Genomic DNA, 21,658 nt, shown 5'->3' on the forward strand with positions numbered 1-21,658 from the left:
CGTCAAAAAGTCTAGTTGCTCCTTTTTGAAACAGACTGGTGAGTGAGTAGGGTGTGGGTAAATGAGCAGCAGCTCATAAATTTGTAATGAGCAGCAGAAACGGCACACTCTTAAAGGGACTGAAACAGAGGGTTATAGAGGTAGGTTCTAGCATACAATTTTTCTGTTTTCTGGAACTCATAGACCTATTTTAACTTGTTGAAAAATAGTCATAATATGGGCACTTTAAAGTTTGTCTTGGATGAGTTTATCATAATAGACTGCTACATGTAACATAAACATGCTTTTTTTTCTGGATAATGGTATTTATATCTATCTTTTACACTTGTGTTTGTAGTGTGCCTACTCTGGGTAGTCGTGACTCATGTGGTCAACCCAGCCCATTTCTACGTGCGCTATGTGTCAGAGCAGAGGGCTGGAACTCATCTAAGCAGGAAGATCAATACATTCTGCATGGGGAGCAAGTGTATGTTCAGTTCAAGTAATGTGGTCAAAAAAGGTGAGTTTGTGGGCAGGTTGTAACTGAATCATCTACAGGTCTTCAAGTGCTTTAGAATAAGTTGTAACTATAAGTTGCATGTATCGTCTTTAACATGATCATCTACAAGTCTACAAATACGAATAAGTTGGCTGTCAAAAAGGCTGTCAAAATTAACGCGTTAATCTCCAGGATTAATTTTGAAATGCATAACGCGTTACAAAATATTAATGCAATTAATGCATTTTGTTTACCTTGCCTACTTCCTTTGTGGGAGGCTGATGTCATGTAACACAAGCCGCAAATCCTGAAGCCGCAAGCCTAAGAGTTTATTTTACTGTCTATGGGGTTAGCTGAAGATGGGGAGGAACTGCCACCCCAGGCATCCTACACTGTGCATAGGGCAGCAAGGGACAGAGGGGCGACCAGCATTTAGCCAATAAATAGTAGCTTTACTGCAAACTGCTTTTTACTCTTGTTAGAGACCGTTTACAAAGTCAAAATGCACCAACAGCATGTTGCATTAAAGGAGAATTACGGTGTGATATTGACCTAAAGTGTGTTGAAACATGATAGACTTCCGAGGGCCCAAAAATAATTCAGTGGAAATGCATGGATTCCAGTTTCTTCCAGTAGCAGCAACTGGAATCCATGAATTTCCACAGAATTATTTTTGGAATCTGATCCCTTATCATACCTGTTCATTCTTACTCGTCGCTTGACTTATCGTGACTAAATTCAAGATGGCTGCAAACGCTAAACTTCGTGAAGATACTGTCTGTATAAATCGTATTGTAAGTAAACTACCTGTGCTTTTTCAAAGTTCTCAATGTCTCGTTTTAAATGTCAGGGCTCTCGGAAGTCTACCAATGAAGTGTGGAGATACATTGAGCCTCGTAAATGGTGTAAAACAGTGATTTATTTGCATGGCTAGCCCGATGCCGAAGCACCACCATTGAAAAATCTGTTGGTATCATCGGCTAACTAGCGCCAGATTTTGGAGTGCAGGGGAAAAGCCAGAGATGGGCTATGAGACATACGTTCACACTCGGTGTCATGTTTCAACACACTTTAGGTCAATATCACACCAGAATTCTCCTTTAAGGTGATCCTTTCCGGGTCCTCTCCATTAAGATCCAACTTGAACGTTATGCTAATCCATTTAATTGGCAACGTGTCTGAGCAAGCAAAGAGAGGGAGAAAGAGAGTGGCAAGTTCCAGTTGGCTTGTCAATTGTTGATAATTGATCTCCTTTTTAATATAAGAAACTTATAAAAGGAAATCATGAAGGCAACAAAGACGAGGTTAAAGGAAATTGCAGAGTTATCCGGTTCTCACTACTGACCAGTTATAAACTGAGAGCCAGGGCACATTGACATGGGCTGCACTCACTGTGATTTGGAAAATGGACAAAAATATGAAGAGTTGTCTTTGCCTTTGTGTAATGGAACTGGTGAGCCTTGAAATCTTCAATAATTCTTTTACATGAAGCATGATTTACATGATATGCCGATTGAAACGCATTCCACTCAGCTAGCTAGGTGGCTACCTGGCTCATAATTCACTTTTAATGGCAAACAGAAAATGTCTAGCTAGCATCATGTCATTGCATGCTTTTATTTCCAAAGGAATGAAAGCTGTTTATACTAGGAGTGGCATGGTTCACAAAAACTGCACCACAGTTCAGTTCGTATCACGGTTTTAGGGTCACGGTTTCGGTTCTGTACAGTTCTTGTTATTTTTCCTTTTAATTATGACCGCAGCGCAGCTTAATGCCACATTAAGATCCCTGTACATTCTTATGTAATGACATTTTGAGGTATCTGGTAATCTAACTATTACTGTTAACTAAGAGATTTGCTACTGACCTTATTGATAACGAGCTACAGGATAGTCTTGCTTTCTTGGATCCGCTCATAAATTTAACCCAACACTTTCAAAAAAGATTGAGGCTCTGTAAAATTGGACTATTCCACTTCACCACCCATTTCTCCTATCTCTACACATACAGTATACATAATGTAGATTCTGGGATTTCCATGATATTTCTGCTTGTTGAGTTTGCGGGCAAGTCAATGTGACATTCGGTGGGTTTACATGGGCACATTTATTCATACCTCAATCTAAATAAAAATGCTCATATAAACGCTTTGATTGGAATAACACTGGCCGAGCCGACATCTTCAATTGGAGTAATTTCAATCTGACTGAGAAAAAAACTGAGCATGTAAATGTGGCTGTGTGTGTAGGTGATCTGCTGTTTGTCCGCTGGAAGCCAGGCCTGTGGTGCAGAGCACAGGTGCTTGATCTGTTCCAGGTGAGGAACGAGGAGGCTGTTCGGCAGTGCCTGGCTACAGACATCGCCAGTCTTAAAGTCTTCTTCCTGGATTACGGCTTTATTAAGGGCCTTACAATCGCAAGGTGTGTTGTGTGTGTGTGTGTGTGTGTGTGTGTGTGTGTGTGTGTGTGTGTGGTTTCAGTTTGGGAATTATAACATGACTTTTTAACGTCAGAATGTATTTCTAAAGTTTTGTATTTTTGTTATTGGCTGTCAGCTTCAGTTAATGTCCATGTCACCTGTTCCTTTCTTTTGTCAGTGGTGAGGCTCTGGTGGGGCTGAACGAGGTCCTGAGGAGACCCGACCGAAATGCTCAGGTGGAGTTAAGCCGGTGGCCTCAACAGGCTATCAGGTGTGGCCTCAATGGCATCGTCCCGGTCCAGGTATGGGTGTGGGAGAGGAATACGGTTCCTGATTCAACAAAATGGTGGTCATGTTGGCATAAGATATCTGTGGTGATTTACATTTGTGCCCTTAGAGAATAATGAAATAATAAAATATATAATAATAAAAAATAAAATGCTTGCATATTTATGTTTCATGCTTATTAATGTGCAATGTCCATGTCAACTAAACTTTTGTGTGTGTGTGTGTGTTACTTGATTGTATTGTATGTGACAGATGAGTGGCTGGAGCAATGAAGCCTGTAAGGAGTTCAGGAATGTGACTGGCTCGGTAGCTGTACGGATGCAGGTGTTTGGCAACGACAAGGGGACACTTCTGGTGGACCTGAAGAAAGCCCCAATGGACCACATCAATAGCCGCATGCCAATCTCACTCAGAGATCACCTGGTGTTCTTGGAGCATGCCAGGTAAATAGAATGGGCTCACTCCATGAAGCCAGACAAAATCATGTGTAGACAACGCGTTGTAGTCATATTCATGTTTGATCTCGTTTGATGTAATGTTTCTTTCACTTTTGTATCTTTCATATATTTTATGTTGCATGGAAGTGGGTAGTTGTATAATATGATGTGGCATGTTACAGAATGCCTAACTGTTCATTTGTATTCCCGTTTCTGGTGCACTTATGTCTAAGTAACACTATGTCCTAACTGAAAGCAATGTGACCAAACATCAGTAACAAAATCAGTTTGATGACATTGTTTCAATTGAAATGTCCTAATTGGATGCAACGTTTGAGCAGAACTTTTATCAGAAGCTCCTTTTCTGTTTTCACTTGCATAGTTTTGCTATTTTGAAAGAAAAATTAGAAATGACGCGATAGAACAGCATGTTTGACAGATTCAGTGTGGACAGTCAGTGCTACACTGCAGTCGAGCCCTCGCATACAGTTAGGATAAACTGTTATATAATATGTGTATGACTGGTATGTGTAGGTTCCATTCTCCTGTGACTGCTGGTGCCTCCTGCTGTAAGCCTCTTCAGTACTACCCACCAGTTCTCCCGAAACCGAAGTCGGAGTTCTGCGCCATCGTTTCTCACATCAGTACACCCTCTGACTTTTTCATCCAAATGGTGAGAGTCCAGCGCGCTGACACTCAGTCACGGGGGGGGGTTGAAGATGGAACTGTTTTGACAACCACAGCTACACACAGTGATATCAACAAATATTAGTGTGTAATGTAAAGCACTTTAATGAAATATAATTGTTTATTGTTGATATTGTGGCGGAAGAAGGATGGTGGTAAATTTTAAGTGAAGTGGTGAAGTGACCCCTCTTGTGTGTACATATCTTCAGACTGAAAACATGGAGTTCCCCCTCCTGGCGTCTAAGCTGCAAGCGTTTTATGGGGCGCACAAAGAGGGCCTACAGCTACACTGCCCTATGCTGGAGCAGGCCTGTGTGGCACCCCATGACAACAATGAGTGGCACAGAGCTCTTATCACAGGTATGTGTGTCATTCTAACTTTTTATTATTTTATCGTTTCTCAAGACACCAGCATTGTCTTAAATTGCATGTAATTGTGAAATTAGTGTTAAAAAATACATAAATTAAATACTGAATTTAAAACTACAGTTTTCCCACACAGAGATTGCTTCAAAATATAAGTTCCTGGAATTGTTGCTTGTTGTGTACGGATATATATATTTTATTATATATATATATATATATATATATATATATATATATATATATATATAAATATATAATATATATATATATATATATATATATATATATATATATATATATATATATATATATATATATATATATATATATAATAAAAATAAAAGTCCCTCAACAGTTCATGCACATAGAACAGTCAGTTGTGCACTGTAAGAAGGATAATAGTAATAATTGAAATCAATACATTACCCTCTGATCACTTAGCTTCAGATTTTGCTATGGCTTTTTGGATGGGTTTATTCAACGAAATGCCTTACTATTTCAATAAAATACTGAAGGTGTAACACAAAAATATAGATTTCCCATAGTAGTAAAAATAGTAAAAATATGTTTAGCAGCTAGATTTTTTTTGTTTGAGGTTGTTCGCTATATAGTTCGCCTTGCTTACACTATAAAAAGTGTGTTAATGTATGAAGAAAGTCCATATTCCACATTTTCATAACAGGCAAAATTAACAAGGTTATGTCTCAGTCTGGTTTTATCTGGAATGAATCACACCTTTTTCAGAAAGCCGCTGTTATGTCGAACTGGGCTACTTGCTAAGTTGTGCTACCTTGCAACAGCAGTGGAAAAGAAAACTCTCAATCCACTGTTAGAAGTACACTTACTGTAAATTTGTGCAACCTCAACACACAATATTTTACATTTCACATTTTTCAATTGAAATCGCTAAGCTAAGGACAAAACAAAAAACGGACATATTCGGGTTTGCTTATTTCACCTCTCCGTTTTGAAATACATTTTCTGTAGTGTTGTCATGTACCATTGGATAGTGGTGGTTGGTAGAAAGAAGCATTTCAGCTTGCAGAACAGCACCAAATTCATCAAAAATGCTATTGATTTGCGCTACGGTAGCATTTCTCGTCAAAGTAGCATAACTCGACAGAACACCATCTTGATTGGTGTCTGCCATTTCATAGACACCTTGCATTGTGGGTGTGACAAATGCTGATGGGAGAATGCCCGTCAAATGTTCGCAAATGGGAGAATATGGCCCCTTGTTCCTTTCACATCAAACTTGATCTTTGCTTGGTTTATACTCTGCGGTTGTGTTCTGTAGCCAGCAGCCTGGTCCTAGCAAGCTACTCCAGCTAAAGATAATTCCAAGGTTGTATAGATTTTATAAAATGATATATTTATTGTATGGTTTTGACTGGCAACAATAATAGACAAGAATGGAGGAGGCTGAGGAAATGCTTTGCTGCCATTCTGAATTGGCATCCCTTTGATTAAAACCGGGGAAATGTCTGCATGATTATTACACTGCCTGATGATCTTCATTTGCATATGCTGATGTTGCAGGTTTCCATGGGATGCGAATGGCAGAGGTGCAACTTGTGGATGTTGGGATCAAAAGGGTGGTGGCCGTGAGCGATCTAAGAGTCATCAAAGATGAGTTTCTGTCCCTGCCGGCCATGGTGAGGAATCGTGTCACTTGCATTGTAAACACAAAGAGACTGTTCACATTTGTTTTTTAATATTCGTCTTGGGTGATCTGATCACAAGTGGTCAGTTCTCAATGCAAGGGTAAACAATCACCAAGACGCACTGTGATCCTATCACTCAAACCACTTGCCAAGATGGTCTGAGATTTGACCAAATATCTTTTGTAGCGTAAACGCTAATGTGTTTTGATACGACCCGGACAATGGAAGTTCTAATGAACGTGACGTTGGTAACAGAATCTAAACCACAAGTGGTCAGCAACATCCCTGGAGATGTGTCTCAGCTGTAAGCACAGACATGCGTAGTGCCAACACAGTGCAAACCAGAATAACATATCACATGTAGCTGGGCGACTGATGAAATGTGCCAATTATAGTGTTTCCGCTAGATTTGTTTTAACAGTGGCAGCAGGCCATTTTCTGCAGCCAGCGGAAGGCCTACTATGCGTCCGGACAATATTGTGCGCCTCCCTCTAATTCTGAAGCAGCCGCTAAATGAAGACGAAACACTGAGAAGAAAGTTAAAGTTTTAAATAGGCTACATCAATACAATATATAATATGTCAAGTCAAGTCAATTTTATTTTTATAGCTCATTTAACATGCATAGAGTGCAACACAAAGCGCTCCACCAACAAGACACAACAAAAAGAAAAAAGATGCCCGACGGAGCGGCCTAGTCGCCAGCGTTCCTGCGACATCAAGACAAACAAACAAATTTAAAAGATGCCTGATGGAGCGGCGTATCGCCAGCGTACCCGAGACACCTAACGGTAGACATACAAGACAGACAACAAACAAAAATGAACAAGTAATAAAATAAATAAGAAATTAAAATAAAGAAAAGTCCATGTTAAGTTAGTCCAACTCAGTCCAATGGCAATGACATGGCGCACAGCTGCGTCTTCAGACCAACCCGGAGGATCCAACGTTAACATGGGCCTTCTGTAAGTAATGTTAGTAGGCCTACTTGTAGACTGCAGTCTAGAGATCAATGGAAGCATAGAAGCTAACCGTCTGAAGTCATGGGCGATCCCGCAGATCAGCAACTCGGTGGACCTCCGACAGTGACAGCCTGATGCTCTGAGAGACTGCAGAGCTCCCCAACGTCAAAGGTAGTTTCGAGCGTTAGCAGTAGGCTAGTCTGCTCAATCCAGACTCCAGGCAAGGCAGATGGCAGCTCGCAGGTCAGCAGCAGCTCGGCGGTCGTGGCAGATCCCTCGCAGAGTAGGCCCAGGTCCAGCTGTCCCGATAAATCTCCTCGACCAGACAGTGCAGTGCAGCACTGCTCACGGATGGATGGATGAAGGATGTCAGTCCAGGGCAAAAGCTAATTCTAACCATAGCAAGCTCCCAATGGACCAACGTCAACGACATCAGCCGACTTGGAAGCAGTAAAAGGGACTAAGAATAACACGATAACTATCGAAACTAACATAAATGAAGAGAGAATACATTTAACTAGACAAATCAATACAAAAAATGAACATGACATTACATAAAATTGCAAACATTACATAAAAACAAACAAAAACATGATGCCAGACAGAGCGGCGTGTCTCGCCAGCGTCCCCGTAACCTAGCAACACACGAGTGAATCTGGATGGGCCATAATAACCTCTGATTAGTTTTAGGCTACTTATTGTTAAACTGCAATGTGAGCGTCAGCCAGCAGGGGAGGATACGTCGGCAAGATTATTTAAAAATAATTGCAACTACATTATGAGTCTGCCCTGATTCTGATAGAGGAAACACTGCAATTATATTGTCATTTCTCTCTCTCTCTCAGGCCATATGGTGTTGTCTGGCAGATATGGAGTGCGATGGAGATTATTGGCGTACTCCAAGTATTAATAGGTTCCGAGACTTGGCTGAAAAGAGACTGGTCACTGTTTTGACAAAGAGTGAGTGTATTTTTCATGATGCTCAGGAATTGCTGACATGGACACATGCCCTGTGTAATGCTGGGTTAGCAGTAGATTTAAGTTGTATGTTGCTTGAACTCAAAATTCGTATTTATCTAACAGAATGTAACAGGCTCCTTAGATTTATAAGTTCTGTGGTTTTGGAGTTTTATGACCTTGTGTTTTGACACCCAAAATCCAGGGTAGCATAACTACCTGCCTTGCCAAAGGATAATGTGACTTGATCTTTTATTAAAATGCATTCTGTGTGTTTGTCAATGTAGAGTTTATGTCCTGCTATGGGCCTCTGCCAGTCTGTCTGTTCGAGGGGGATGACAAGAGGGAATCTCGCAGCATTGCAGGCATTCTCATTACTGAAGGATTGGCCAGGAGGTGAACATCTACACTCACTCACTCACTCACTCAAATTCAAAAGTTGCTTATTGGCATGATAATTGCCAAAGCAATTGGTACATGTTAAAGGTAAGACATAACAACTACAGAGACAAAACATATACACATACTTTAAACTGATATAGACATTTGTATAAATATACTACTTCACTGAGATTTGTGAACAATAGTACTTAGTTTTACATAGGTGCATTGAATAGCATTGTTGAGAGTTCATTGAAAGCAGTATGGTGACTACCTGCATGTGGATGTGGTTGTATGTGAGTTCTTCAGCACACTTTCACACGTGTGTGTGTGTGTGTGTGTGTGTGTGTGTGTCACTCACTGTCCCTCAGCTGGTGGCAGGTGAAAACGTATTGTGCAGCTATGAGACTGCTGTCCAGGGTGTTTGTCAAGTTTTGGAAAGTAGAGATCACAAACTGACTGAAATGATTTGCACCCGGTCAGAAAGTGTAGCTCTGTCTCGACAACACTGTCTCTGCACTGCTGGCATAGGCGCTTATTACTTGGGAGCCATGTTTTTTTTTTGTATTTGATTGTTTACAAGACGATTTTTACAGACAGTACCTTCACAAAGTTTTCTTTGAAATCTTGCGTGTCACGGGAAGTTGATTGATGAGAGAGCGAAACTACAGCTGAACCATCCTGTCTTCGTCTTATCCTCCATTATGTCAGCTGAAGCTGCAGTCCGTAGGCTATATGCACATGTACCGGTCACTCCTTCACGTGTTCAGCACGTCTTCTGTCAACATTACTATTGAGTATTCACGTATTAGATGTAGTTTCTCGTCAATCAACTTCCCGTGACACTCGAGATTTCAAGATGGCGGCGCCCGGAAAACTTTGTTCACACCCGAACTTCTCCTTTAACTCTTGGTCATGCAAGGCTTTATGTTGGAATGAGTGTTGGTCACTGAGTTTTAGGTGTTTCCAGAATTTAATTATTCTTTTTTCTAATTTTTATATAGAGTGGATTGGCCTAATTCAGCTCTGCATGCATTGTTTGTAGTGTGTCGGTCGACTTTAAGAATGCAGAATCTCAATTGGATGTTTGTCCCGTTTATGTAATTCTTGATTTGCAAGTGGACCCCCCACCTCACTGCCATAAAGGGCAATTGGCTCTATCACTGATTCAAATATCTAAGTTAGGGCTGTGTGTCACACAAATGCATGCACATACTTATTACCAGAGCACAGGCATGTATGTAGACAGATAGATACAAATTAATGAATGAGTGAATACAAAAATAGATACTTGCCTAGGTAAATAAAATGTTGTATAGGTGCCACGCATATACAATGGAATCGCTGATCCCAGTGCTGTATTGGCATTGATGCAGGCCTAAGAACACGCGCCCCGTTGCCCCGGAGGTGTCTGTGTGGGACCCTCCCCTGGAGAGAGTGGAGGCCGAGCCCAGCGCCATGGAGATGGCAGGTGGCATTCAGCTGAGTCCCTCAATCATTATCCCGGCCAGTCAAAAGGATATCGAAGTGAAAGTCACTCATGTGACATCACCTGCCAACATCTACGTCCAGCTCTCCCAATACAACCGGCAGCTGAAGAGGTACGTGAGTGGAAATTTCACAAGACCAACATCATCAACAGCTTGTCCTTCATCCTTTTGTTTAAAACATCCTCAAATTACCTAGAAATAACAAGACAATGTGAAAAACAACTGACAATGTCAAAAACACTTAATACCGGCCTTACACCATACAATGTTCAAGCGATTTCACAGTCGGCGGCTATCAGAATGAAATCATGGGAGTTTTACTGGAGTCGTGGCACGATCCTGTCAACTAGATTGTTTAGTGTAAGGTTTCTAGTCTTGGCGTTACGACAGTATCTCAAGTCTTTTAGAGCTCAATAATGATCTCTAAAAGCGCTAACACCAAACAGGAAGGGGTAAAATAGGCAACAGCTGTAGCCTATATGGTTATTTGTTATTTTGTTTCTTATAAATTATTAGTCGGCTATTTCACTTGACAGAACAACTCTATATCGGTTAGGGTCACACATGAAACAATGTTGCAGAAACACGAAAATATCACTTTGATATGAGTAAGGTATCGTTGCAGTGACCCTGCAAGATCTCTAACCTGCGTTGTGTTGAACCTTTGCGATTCAGCCCTGCACATGAACCTGCAAACTGCAGCACCCCCCTAAACCGCACTCCCGATCCGGGTCACGACACCGATGTAACGATTACCGGTATAATGGTAAAGCGCGATAAAAATGTTGACGATAACAATTACCGTTTTCTTTTCAAATATCATAATTATGACAGTTTATTACCGCGGTGTGGAAACCGTGTGTTTAATCCTTCCCAGCTTCATCCGAGCCTGCTTTTGACATACAGTAGGCCTGGTACAATGAAACAAAACTGGTACCCTACTGATTCTGGTGTCTAACTGATGGTTTTAGCTACGATTCGGATTAGGCTACACCAGATTTTAAAAGGTGGAACATGTTCACCGCAAAATGTGCACTGTATCATGTAGCCACTTTTTTTCTAAAAAATCCATTCCACTGTGATAATACAGTGCCCTAAAGTTTTATTTCAAACGCTGGTCTCATCATTGGATCCAAATAACAGAAATTTTCCAAGTCACTATAACCAATTAAACATGGGGGGTGAACAGGACACATTTTGAAATTTTCAGCTTGTATAGGCCGGTGCTTTCTGAACCCTATTGAACACCAAAACACTGTAAATACTGCGTTGATTTTGAACCCGTGAGGTTAAATTGTCATACTGTTACATCCCTACACCAATGTAACCTGCGTTGTGTTGAACCTGCGCAATTCAGCCCTACACACGCCCGGACTCGAACTCGCGAACTGCAGCACCTCGGATTGGGAGGCGAGCGTGCTGACAAGTGAGCTAAAAGCCCAGGCTACTAGCTTGCATGCCAGCAGCACTCTTGAGGCATCGGGGAGTAAGGTTTACCGTTTAACGTTCCACACCCACAGCTAAACTAGCTGGCTTCCGTTACCTAGTCGTAAAAACTGTCTTTAGATGTGAGAGGGTCTGAGACTGTAGTCTTTCAAAAATCTTTTCCAAATCTTTTCATTCTTCTCGTGTACACCAGTCTTCTGGTGTAAGGATGGCATTAGCTCTCTGTGTTGTGCAGATATCTATTGAAGTTAGCATGCATGGTCTGGTTCTCTTACCACATTCAGCACGTTTTCATGCCAGGAATAAACTGTTTTGAATTAGTTTATTGTCCAAATTCCGTTTGTCAATATTCTGTTTAACCTGTGTACAAGCAAGTAGAATGTCAGATTTTAAGCATATTCCTGTTTACATAGCAGTCGACATTATTCAGAATAAGTCAGCGACGTAGCCTACAAATAGGCTCCCAACGTCATGACGTAAATCTCCGCTGGTGGAATTCCCTCTTTTGGCTGCATAATACAACGTCTGGTTCAGGCATGCATCGATAGCCAGCCTCATTAAGTTTTTAACAAATCTTTTTAAAAACGTCACTATTACGACATTTTCTCCTGTCGATGAACTCCATGACTTTTGCATGATTGCAAGACATAAGGTTAATTTTATCCTAATTCTGTGCGAATTGAGCATGCGAACATTCTTCGTTCTGGGGACATATTGTGTTTAAGGTGTTTTCATGACCCAATATTCCGTTTAAAACAGGCATATGCTAGGGTGTGCAAACGGTTTATTAGTAAACCAAATATGGCCTTTTTCGGTTTATCTCAATCAAAATAAGGTGTTTACAAGACACACGCATATTCGGTTTATTCCCAATAAACTGATTCAAAACCGTTTATTGGCTACTTGGAAACGTGCCGAGTGTACCACATGGCCACATTGTACCACATAGTGTTGCACGGTGTATCGATACTAAAAAGGTATCACGATGCCTTCGCGCAAAAAACTATACGATTTCCGACGTTTTTAGAATCGATACTTTATTCAAATTAACGTTCTGTGTCTGCGTGAACTGCTGCTCTCACTGCTCCTTGCACGCATCTAGGCAAGTGGGCGTGTCAAGCAGGCAGCTCTGAGTGAGTGAGTGCACCGCCAACGTCAACATACAGTAGTTCTTTGCCGACTGTCCTCGGCCTTGTGGATAAAACAAAAGGTGAAGTGAAATCTGCAACTATTTCGGCTACATCGCGAATAGTGAAGGCAAGCCATCAGGTACACAGAGGCCCGTTTGTGAAATATGTTTCAAAGTCATTTAAAAGCAGTAGGCTACGCATGGAACTTGGCTAAACACCTCGCAGACATATCCCAACATTTTTGTTCAAAGAACGGCAGGTTAACGAATATGCTATAGAAAACACGACTACATGGTTAAGTTCTTCTCTTCTGTTTTAGTCTAGCCTAAGTGAAACGAGTATGGTTCTCTGGGATTAAGCAAACCTTCCTTCATCAATGAATTTTGACGAGACATAACGAGCTGTAATCATTTTGACGAGACATAACGAGCTGTAATCATAGGGTGCTAACGTGATGAAAGTGCAATGTTCATGCCAGAATAACATTACCATAACTTGTAAACAATCTATTTCATGTTCAGTCAGTACTACTGGTAATATTTGTCAAGGCATGTAGACTGCAATTTGTTCAATAAGTATTGCTCAGATGTAGGATAGGCTACCCGAAATGCGCTAATTAAAGCCCACAGCATATAATACCACCAAAGCGTGTTGAGTCCTAATAATAATAGCGGCTTATTGTTACGTGGTAGCAAATCATCTTATCAAAGAAATAGACGTAGGCTAATGTAGGAATGCACACAGACATATTGCAACAGGTAATGGTGTATCTGACGAAGACCTGAGTGGTTGGAATGTCGTACTTGTACACTGGGCGCAAAGAAGACCATCCTCACATTTTTCCCTTTGCAACTGTCAAAAAAATCCTATGAACACGGGAAGGCCTAGGGAAGCCTATACTGTACATCAGATGGCCTAAAGATTAGGCCCCTCTGCATAGCATTCAGTGATTTGCATGCAGTAATTTCAACAATGACCTTGATCTAGCCTAGTTTGGCTATTTAAAGCTACTTTATTGCCAAAACACAACACAATGTAAATTAACTATAACAAAAAATAAAGGACATAATCACACAAAGTAGGCCTACTATTTTATTGACTATAAAAATAATAATTATGTAGGAAGTTTAGAACCCAGAATTGACCTGCACACTACAAAAGTGCACCGAATTCAACACAAATGACTCAATACACTTGGAGGAGGTATGAGTCCTTTCTTTTCCAGATATCTTAGGATTTCGCCGTAGTATCGTTTCAGTATCGAGCATCGTGATATTTATGGCAGGTATCGTATCGAAGTCATAATTTTGGTATCGTGACAACACTAGTACCACGCTGTATTAAATACAGTGCAAGTCAATGAAAGAATGTTGTGTGGCTGCATTCAAGACAACTCAGAGTTCAACAAAGCTCTTTTAACACTCATGTTGCACTAACCCGTCGTCAATACCAGTGTAAGACGGGGATCACATTAGCCAGCGGCAGCGGCAAACATAACGCAACACTCGGACCATAATAAGTTTTATCTTGTTCCTAAGTAACACAAACGGTTTGTCATTTGAATACGCTCGCGTTGCGCTTTGAAAGTTGAACCAAGTTCAACGCTCAGCTTGTTCAACGCTAGTGTTACGCCAGCGTTCCCACTGTTCCGCTGCCGAACCATAGAGAACAATAGGAAACCTGCCGCTTGCCGCTGGCTAATGTGATCCCTGCCTAAAGGTTCAGTGCTAAAGCACTCGTATAGCCCAAGTGTGATTTCTGTTGTGCACTCGTTAGGCTGCAGGACCAGCTCCAGCAAGAGTTCGGCAGGTCAGCACAGACGAGTATAGACTGGGAGGTGGGGATGGCTTGTGGAGCCCTCATCAACGCCGTCTGGGAGAGAGGAGAAGTGTCTGCCATCATCAACAGCAATATGTTAGAGGTGACCTTAAACTTGTGTTCTTTCTAGTGCTGGGTGGGTGGATGAATTTTGTGTGTTTGTGTTTTCTGACTGTGGACGTACTATATAGAACAGGAGAGCGGGAGGAAGTTCCGGCCCCTTTCGCTTCAGTGGCCGATGCTAGGCTAGCTTTTTCAGCCAAAAGTATTCTCATCTTTAAAAATGGTGCCCAATATGTGCTCACGTCCGCCCTCATTTTTACAAATGAGCCAGTTTGGCAGTAATTAGTTGCCAAGTTACCAATGGCCACAAGTTGTCGTACATCTGAATTCCCTGATCCTCCTAGCAGGAAGTTCAGGGTTCCCATGGGTCATGGAATTTCTGGAATATCATGGAATTTTACAGAAAAGTCAGGGAATTATATAATGTTTGGGGCAAAGTCAAGGAATATCAGGGAATTTTGTTGTAACAGTTTAAAATTTACTTGCGAAAATATTTTAACGCATGCCCATTTATTCATTATCCAAATGGTCATGGAAATTCAGGATTTTTGTTAGAAAAAAGGCTTGGAAAAGTCATGGAATTTTACATTTGACTGAGAGTGGGAACCCTTGAAGTTGCATCTCATCCACCAATCCACATAGATAACGTGTTTGTGTTAATCAGTGATTGTTTGTAATGTGACCGGAAGTGACCACTTGAGGGACACCATTGTAAAGATGGTGGATGCTAACTGGATGAAGATAACCCTCCAAATCCTAACTCCCTGGTTCTGACCTTTGTCTATGTGTGTAGGTTTTGCGTTGTGATTTCGGGAACTGTGTCAACGTGCCCGTAGACAACCTCAGGCCCCTCCCTACTCACATGATTGGCTCCTTTCTTATTGAGTGTTGTCTCAGCGGAATAAGGTAAGGACACCTTTTTAATTTCAGGCAGGAAAGGTGTTATTCCCTGTGGTATAGGTAGGGGATTTTCCAGAGTGGCGGATCAACAACCAAGAGATGCAGATGCGAGATGCAACAGTAATGCACAATTGGCTGGTGGCAGCCTGTACCTGAGATCCATACAGACCCTTCTTTACGGTACAACATGCACTGCCACAGAGGCCAAGCAGGGAAGCAGTCAAGAGTCCAAAAGGCTTCTTATGCAAGTTTTTACCTTAATATAACAGCTTTGAAGTCATTTTGATGGTAAATGAACTTGTGGCTCGTGGCCTAGCCGACTACGGAGAACCAGCCTGGCAACTTGCTTACCAATGTCATGGAGAATCTTTGTGGCAATTGTGCAATGGCCAACTATTTGTATCAAATCATGTAATATTACCTTGTCAATCGACATGGCTCTTCGGAATTTATCTCTGCACAATTTCGACTGAAATCACTTCCGCATAGGATGCACCTTTGCCCTTTCTCCTCTCTTCGTTCTCACCTCCTCTGGTAGCAATATACAAATAAGACATCCTCTGACGTTGACCTTTGAACGATTTCCGGGGGACGAGCTGGAGGAGCAAGAACCGAGGAAAGAGGACACATGCAAATACATGGATAAGATCCACCCCTATGTATTATATACAATGGTTGTAAATACCACTCACAACTGCAAGGGTGGCCCAACAGCACAAAAAAACCCTAATCTACATTGGATACCTTTAAACAAACACCAACAGTTGGGTCAGTGTGGGCCGGATGTCTGTGTTTGTTGGCGTTTGTTGGATGAAGACACCACAGTGTGGACTGGCTATTGGTTTTATGAACATTCTAAAGACAATTTCCAACAGCTGCCAACTTTAGAATGTTGAAGTTTGTTGGTGTTTTTTTGGAGCAGTGTGCAAGCTCCTTAAAATTACTACTTCATGCTTGTCTCGCAACCCTGTCATCGCTTTTTCAGGCCAGCGGGGGGACCTAAGTGGACAGCGACATCTTGTGACCTCATTTCTTATTATCTGACTGGAGCCACGGCAGTGATGACAATCAAGGTGTGTATGTGTTCTGTAAAGTCCAGTCCGAAAAGAAAGTGTTTACTCCATCATCACTGGCCAGTAATAAATATCTGTGCTTTTATGTGTGTGTTCAGGAGCCTCCTCCTGCAGAGCCAATAGGAGTGTCTCTGTTCTGCTCCAACCGGGCCGGGCAGAATGTCAGCGTGGCTGACTACCTTATCAGCGAAGGTCTAGCACTGCCGAAGAGGAAATCCAGATCTGTGTATGTGCATAATGTGCATATGTCTGTTTGTCTGTGTGTGTGTATCAGAGGTGATTGCTCTACAGGGGAAGCTCAGCCTCCTCTAAAAGCTCGGCTTAACTAGACTTTCAATGGCACTACAGAGTGGGTTGATCTCAGTGCAGAAAAACTACACGTTTATTGGACAAGCGCCACAAAATCGTCATTTCCAGGGAAGCCCGGCGTCTCTGGGAGTGAGGCTTGTTCGTCTTTATGCAGATCTGTGCAGATCTGACTTTAAGTGATGCATGCTGGGTTGAACACAATGCATACTGGGATGAACGCAATGCTTACTGGTTAGAAATCCTGTCTGGCTTCTGTCAGCCGGGGAGGGACTTACAGTACCACCGTGTCACTATGTCACATGACCTTAAAATATCGCGGGAGTCTTAGCCTGCAGACAGTTCTTGCAGTTGCCTTCCACGATCTGCACGAGCTGAAACACGCCCTCATGACGTCAGTTCAAAGACGTGATGGGGCCATTTGGGAGGAATCTCCTCATGACGATTTTGACAGGTGTCTCATGCTGCTTCCTTCCTTCTGTTATTTTTTGCTGTTGGCTAAATAGATAGACACACATATAGGGAAAACACTTGATATTGAATTTATGTGCTACAATGCAGGCCTGTTAACTGTATGACAACAGTGGTTTATTTAAACTACATCATAAGAATTTATTTCTTCAGTCATCATGCTCATTTTAATGAGTAAGAATGAAAGTTCTGCTGTATTTATTGCAAACAAAATTCCGCGATATCTCCCTCGAGTCATGTCCGGCAGACTGTAGCCTGTCTGTCCGGGATGAGCTGCCCTCTGTTGTAGCTCCTCCCGGCTAGCTTCTAATGATCACATTGACGTAGAAGGCCAGACAAAGTCAGACTCAGTCGATCTCAAACAAGCCTAATGGTACAGTGGGATGGCCCGGACGCCGAGCTTCTGTATGATGATTGGAGGAACCGTCATAGAGGCTGGACTCTTTTTGATTGACAGCCTATGTCGCAATCTGACAGGAAGTGGTTCAAGTTCAAGGGATGCGTTAACGTTAGTGTTGGCAGGTGAAGTCGACTCGAGGCAAGGCAAGTTGCAGCTCAAATTCTCATAATTTAGGAGCAATGCAGTCAATTTCTATTTGTCTTTGTAAATAGCATACTGTAAATAAAACCGTAATGTGGAGTTACAGAGTTTGTGACTTGCCTTTGTTTCAGTTGTGTATTTAGGCTAAGTTAGGTAGCGCGCTATATACGGGTGTAGGCTACATTATGCCATGTCTGCCATGCCAACTCTATAGCCTACTGTTTGGCCTATTCTTGGTTTTGGAATTGAGGGAATTGTTGCCCTCAAAGAACAATATAGACCCCTAATAATAATAATTTAATAATTGACCATTTTTATCAGAGCTTCCCCTGTTCCAAAGAGCAGCAATCGACACTGGTGTGTAGGCTATGTATATTTGTGGTAAGGGGTGATCTTTTAAATGGCAAATTCAACAGATATATGGCTTCATAACCCTGGATTGATGTCTAAGGTAAGCTTGCCTTGCAAGCTGGGGAAATTCTGTCTGTTGTTGGAATCATCAAAATCTGCTACTATAGTTTGGAATTACAGAAGTTGTGCATTTACTTAATCTGCCTTAATGAAGTATGTAAGTGTGTGAATTCCAAAGGGAGATACATTTCGGAGAGGTCTTGGAGCCCAAGCTGGTTGAAGGTCTCCCAGCATTGGAGGTGACCAGTGACGAGCCAGTGCCACTCCCAGAGGAGATGAACACCAGTGCAGATGATCTCACCTGTGAAATACCCCCGAGCACCGATGCCTACCCACCACCGGAACCTACAGTGCACCTCGGCCACACACGCATGAGCATCACCGCAGTTGGGGACGATGGGGTCATCTACGGCATGACCTCACAAGCAGGTTTGTGTGTTAGTAATAGATGAGTCCTTTTATGTGACCTCACAAGCAGATGCATTGGCTGTGTGTTCGGTAATAGATAAAAAGTAGATAGAAATAGTAATACAAATATGGTAATACATAAAAAGTGTGTGTGTTTTCCAGGATATCTGCCATTGTCACTTCTTTGCTGCATACTTCACTATGCAAGAACGTTCAAGTACTACACTATTGTTTTCTTGTGTTTGTAGAGGATGAGTTTGAGCGTCTGAAGAAGCGTCTGCAGCAGCACATTAAAGCTACACCAGTGCTGAATCATCACAACTGGCGCAGCGTCAAAGGCTGCATCATCAAGGGCACCGACATGCTGTGGCACCGAGGTCTAGTAGTGGAGCTTATTGGAGGGCAGGTCAAGGTATGTGTGACCCAAGACGATGAGAAGGGACTTGCGGTAGTGATGCAAATGTCAGGGGTTTTTATGACCCGCACCCATCCGACCCATTGGGATATCCAGTCCACCCCACTTGACCCGCCAAAATATGCGTTGAACATTAACCCAAACCGGACCCGACCTGCAAATTGCCAATTTTAATAAGTAACATGATTGCATCCATATCATTGAGTAGCCATGATACTGTTTCCTTATTTTAACAAGAACAGATGCTCATGTCAAAAATACAAATAAGAGCCCTTTTTTCCAATGTGGTCAGTATCTTAAGCGTACATTAAACTGGGTATTGCAATTTAAAGCTTCTGGGTTTAAACGTCAAAATAAGCAACCTGGCCCTCTGGATTCTCCCTCTCTCGCTCTCTCTCCCATCCTCAAACACATTGACGTGTGCGTGCACACACAAACACGTACATATCCTTCACATTTCTTACCTGTCTTAAAATTTTACCCAATATTGTCTCAGGTCATCTTGCTGACCATCAAAAACTTCAGTAGTTCAGCTACAGGCTACTGCTTAAAGGTACACTGTGTAACGTTTTCAGTTATGTTGTTTGTTAACAAAATCAACATTTCCCATAGTGTTGTTTGTTAACAAAATCAACATTTCCCATTCATAAATGTGGCCTCATTCATGTTTAATTACCACCACCACCAATTCGAAGCATATCTATTGGCTTAAACATAACTGGGGTCGACTCTCCTTGTACGTGCGCCATTTTAAAACAACCGGCGCCAGCAACGTACATAAGCGAAATACAGCTCCGTCTTTGGCGTCTGCATGTAAAGAAAAAAAATAACCCGACAAATAACATAATGTATAATAGCTAGCAAGGTCATTGCGCGATCGTTGAATAACATTAGCACTTTGGTAACATTAGCTTAGACCTAACTGCTCAGACTGATATCATGAACTGCGTATGTATGACACGTCAATGGCCACTGGTGTATCTAACGCATAATAGCATTTTGGCATGTTTATCAACGCCATAACCTAACCCTAACCCTAGAGGACGCCATATACTTGCTTTTGACATACACGCGGAAGTGTGTCTAAGTGGCGTGTATGTTTACACGGTGTGGACATACACGCAGATAGCTCAAAATGCGTGCAGATAACACGCCAGTTGGCTATTTCTGAAGTGCCGTGTATATTTACACAAAACCATGATGCCAAGTTGAACTGCTAGATGGGAGAAATTCTCACACAGTGTACCTTTTAAGAAGAACTCTCTCAAACACCAATCACAAATGTATAAGAAGTCAAGGCTGATTTGGCTGTGCAATATTATGCTATATTAGGCTAAAATGATTAATGAAATATAATGAACCTACAGGCTACTCTAACAGCCTGTGCTGTATGGAGAGATGCATGGTAGGATATAATAGTTTGGTAATACAGATTATTAACAGTGAGAAGGTGTGATGGGACGGATCCTGCACCCTCTTGTCTGCGTGTGTGATAAGGAAGAAGACAAGGTGGAAATCCGTCTTAAACCTAATACAAAGCCTAGCCTATATAATACAAAGCCTAGCCTATCACATACAGTATTGCACATTGACATTTAGAATTTAGAACGCTGCTATCTAGCGACTTTTGACCCGACCCTCCTGTAATAAGCAATATTATCTGAATGTTTTACAGCACCTGCCCGATCCACAGGTCAATCTGAGCGGATTACGGGTTGACCTATGTATCCCATGCTTTGTCGTCTTAAATCCGATGGATGACACTAGTGGTCATTTTCCAAACAGTATTGTAATAAGCATGACATGGACATCTCTGTTAAGTTAAATTTAATTTAAGTTACTTTAATAGTCATGAAGGAAAATGGTCCTCTCCATTTAACCCAACTAGGGGTAATGTACACGTGTACACACACACACACACACTCTAGGAGCAGTGAGCTCAAACTAGGAGCACACACACACACTAGAAGCCCACACACACCTTGATCTGGTGCCCAGGGAGCAGTGTGATGTGGTATGACCGTATATTGTCATTGTCTCACCCTCACTATGTGCTTCACAGGTGCAGTATGTGGATCAGGGTCAGGTGGAGAACATTCCGGCATGTCACGTGTACCCCATGGTGGTGTGTGATGATGTGCCCCAGCTGTGTCTGCCTCTTCGCCTCCATAGGGGCAAGCCGGTGGGTTGCGTGCTTGTGTGTGCTCGTGACAAATCTGTAGCTGGGATTCCATTCAAGTTGTTGATGCGCTTTTGGACCATTTGAATAAGAAATCATGACTGGAAATGAATGAAATATGCATACAATCTTCTAATATGCATGAAAATTTGATTTGCTAGAGGCAGGTGGATTAACTTTTCATTCTCACAGGTGTAATGCGATTAAAGTGATAAAGTAAAGTGACTGTAAATGGATACAGTTTATTCGCATTTGTTGCATTACTACCTATGTGTTTCTGTAAATGTTGTCCTGGTGAGCTTAGGTTTTTGTCCCACGGTTGTTCAGAACTCTTCCCTTGATTAGGAGAATGTTTATTTTTAATTCACT

At 41.9% G+C, this 21,658-nt stretch overlaps 1 protein-coding gene across 1 annotated transcript in view; it reads left to right on the forward strand.

The window, feature by feature from the left end:
• rnf17 (ring finger protein 17) overlaps positions 1-21,658 on the forward strand; it is a 41,967-nt gene that overhangs the window by 14,534 nt on the left and 5,775 nt on the right. Inside the window, exons 12-28 of the mRNA XM_048240399.1 lie at positions 338-499; positions 2,728-2,899; positions 3,076-3,199; positions 3,438-3,628; positions 4,157-4,295; positions 4,519-4,669; positions 6,215-6,330; positions 8,146-8,260; positions 8,545-8,653; positions 10,015-10,239; positions 14,481-14,625; positions 15,379-15,491; positions 16,471-16,558; positions 16,657-16,784; positions 18,466-18,716; positions 18,944-19,107; positions 21,173-21,292. Of these exons, the coding sequence (XP_048096356.1) occupies positions 338-499; positions 2,728-2,899; positions 3,076-3,199; positions 3,438-3,628; positions 4,157-4,295; positions 4,519-4,669; positions 6,215-6,330; positions 8,146-8,260; positions 8,545-8,653; positions 10,015-10,239; positions 14,481-14,625; positions 15,379-15,491; positions 16,471-16,558; positions 16,657-16,784; positions 18,466-18,716; positions 18,944-19,107; positions 21,173-21,292 (2,513 nt within the window). The remainder of the gene's footprint in view (positions 1-337; positions 500-2,727; positions 2,900-3,075; positions 3,200-3,437; positions 3,629-4,156; positions 4,296-4,518; positions 4,670-6,214; positions 6,331-8,145; positions 8,261-8,544; positions 8,654-10,014; positions 10,240-14,480; positions 14,626-15,378; positions 15,492-16,470; positions 16,559-16,656; positions 16,785-18,465; positions 18,717-18,943; positions 19,108-21,172; positions 21,293-21,658) is intronic.

Source organism: Alosa alosa, chromosome 4 (assembly GCF_017589495.1).
Source record: "Alosa alosa isolate M-15738 ecotype Scorff River chromosome 4, AALO_Geno_1.1, whole genome shotgun sequence".
Classification (NCBI taxonomy): Eukaryota; Metazoa; Chordata; class Actinopteri; order Clupeiformes; family Clupeidae; genus Alosa; species Alosa alosa.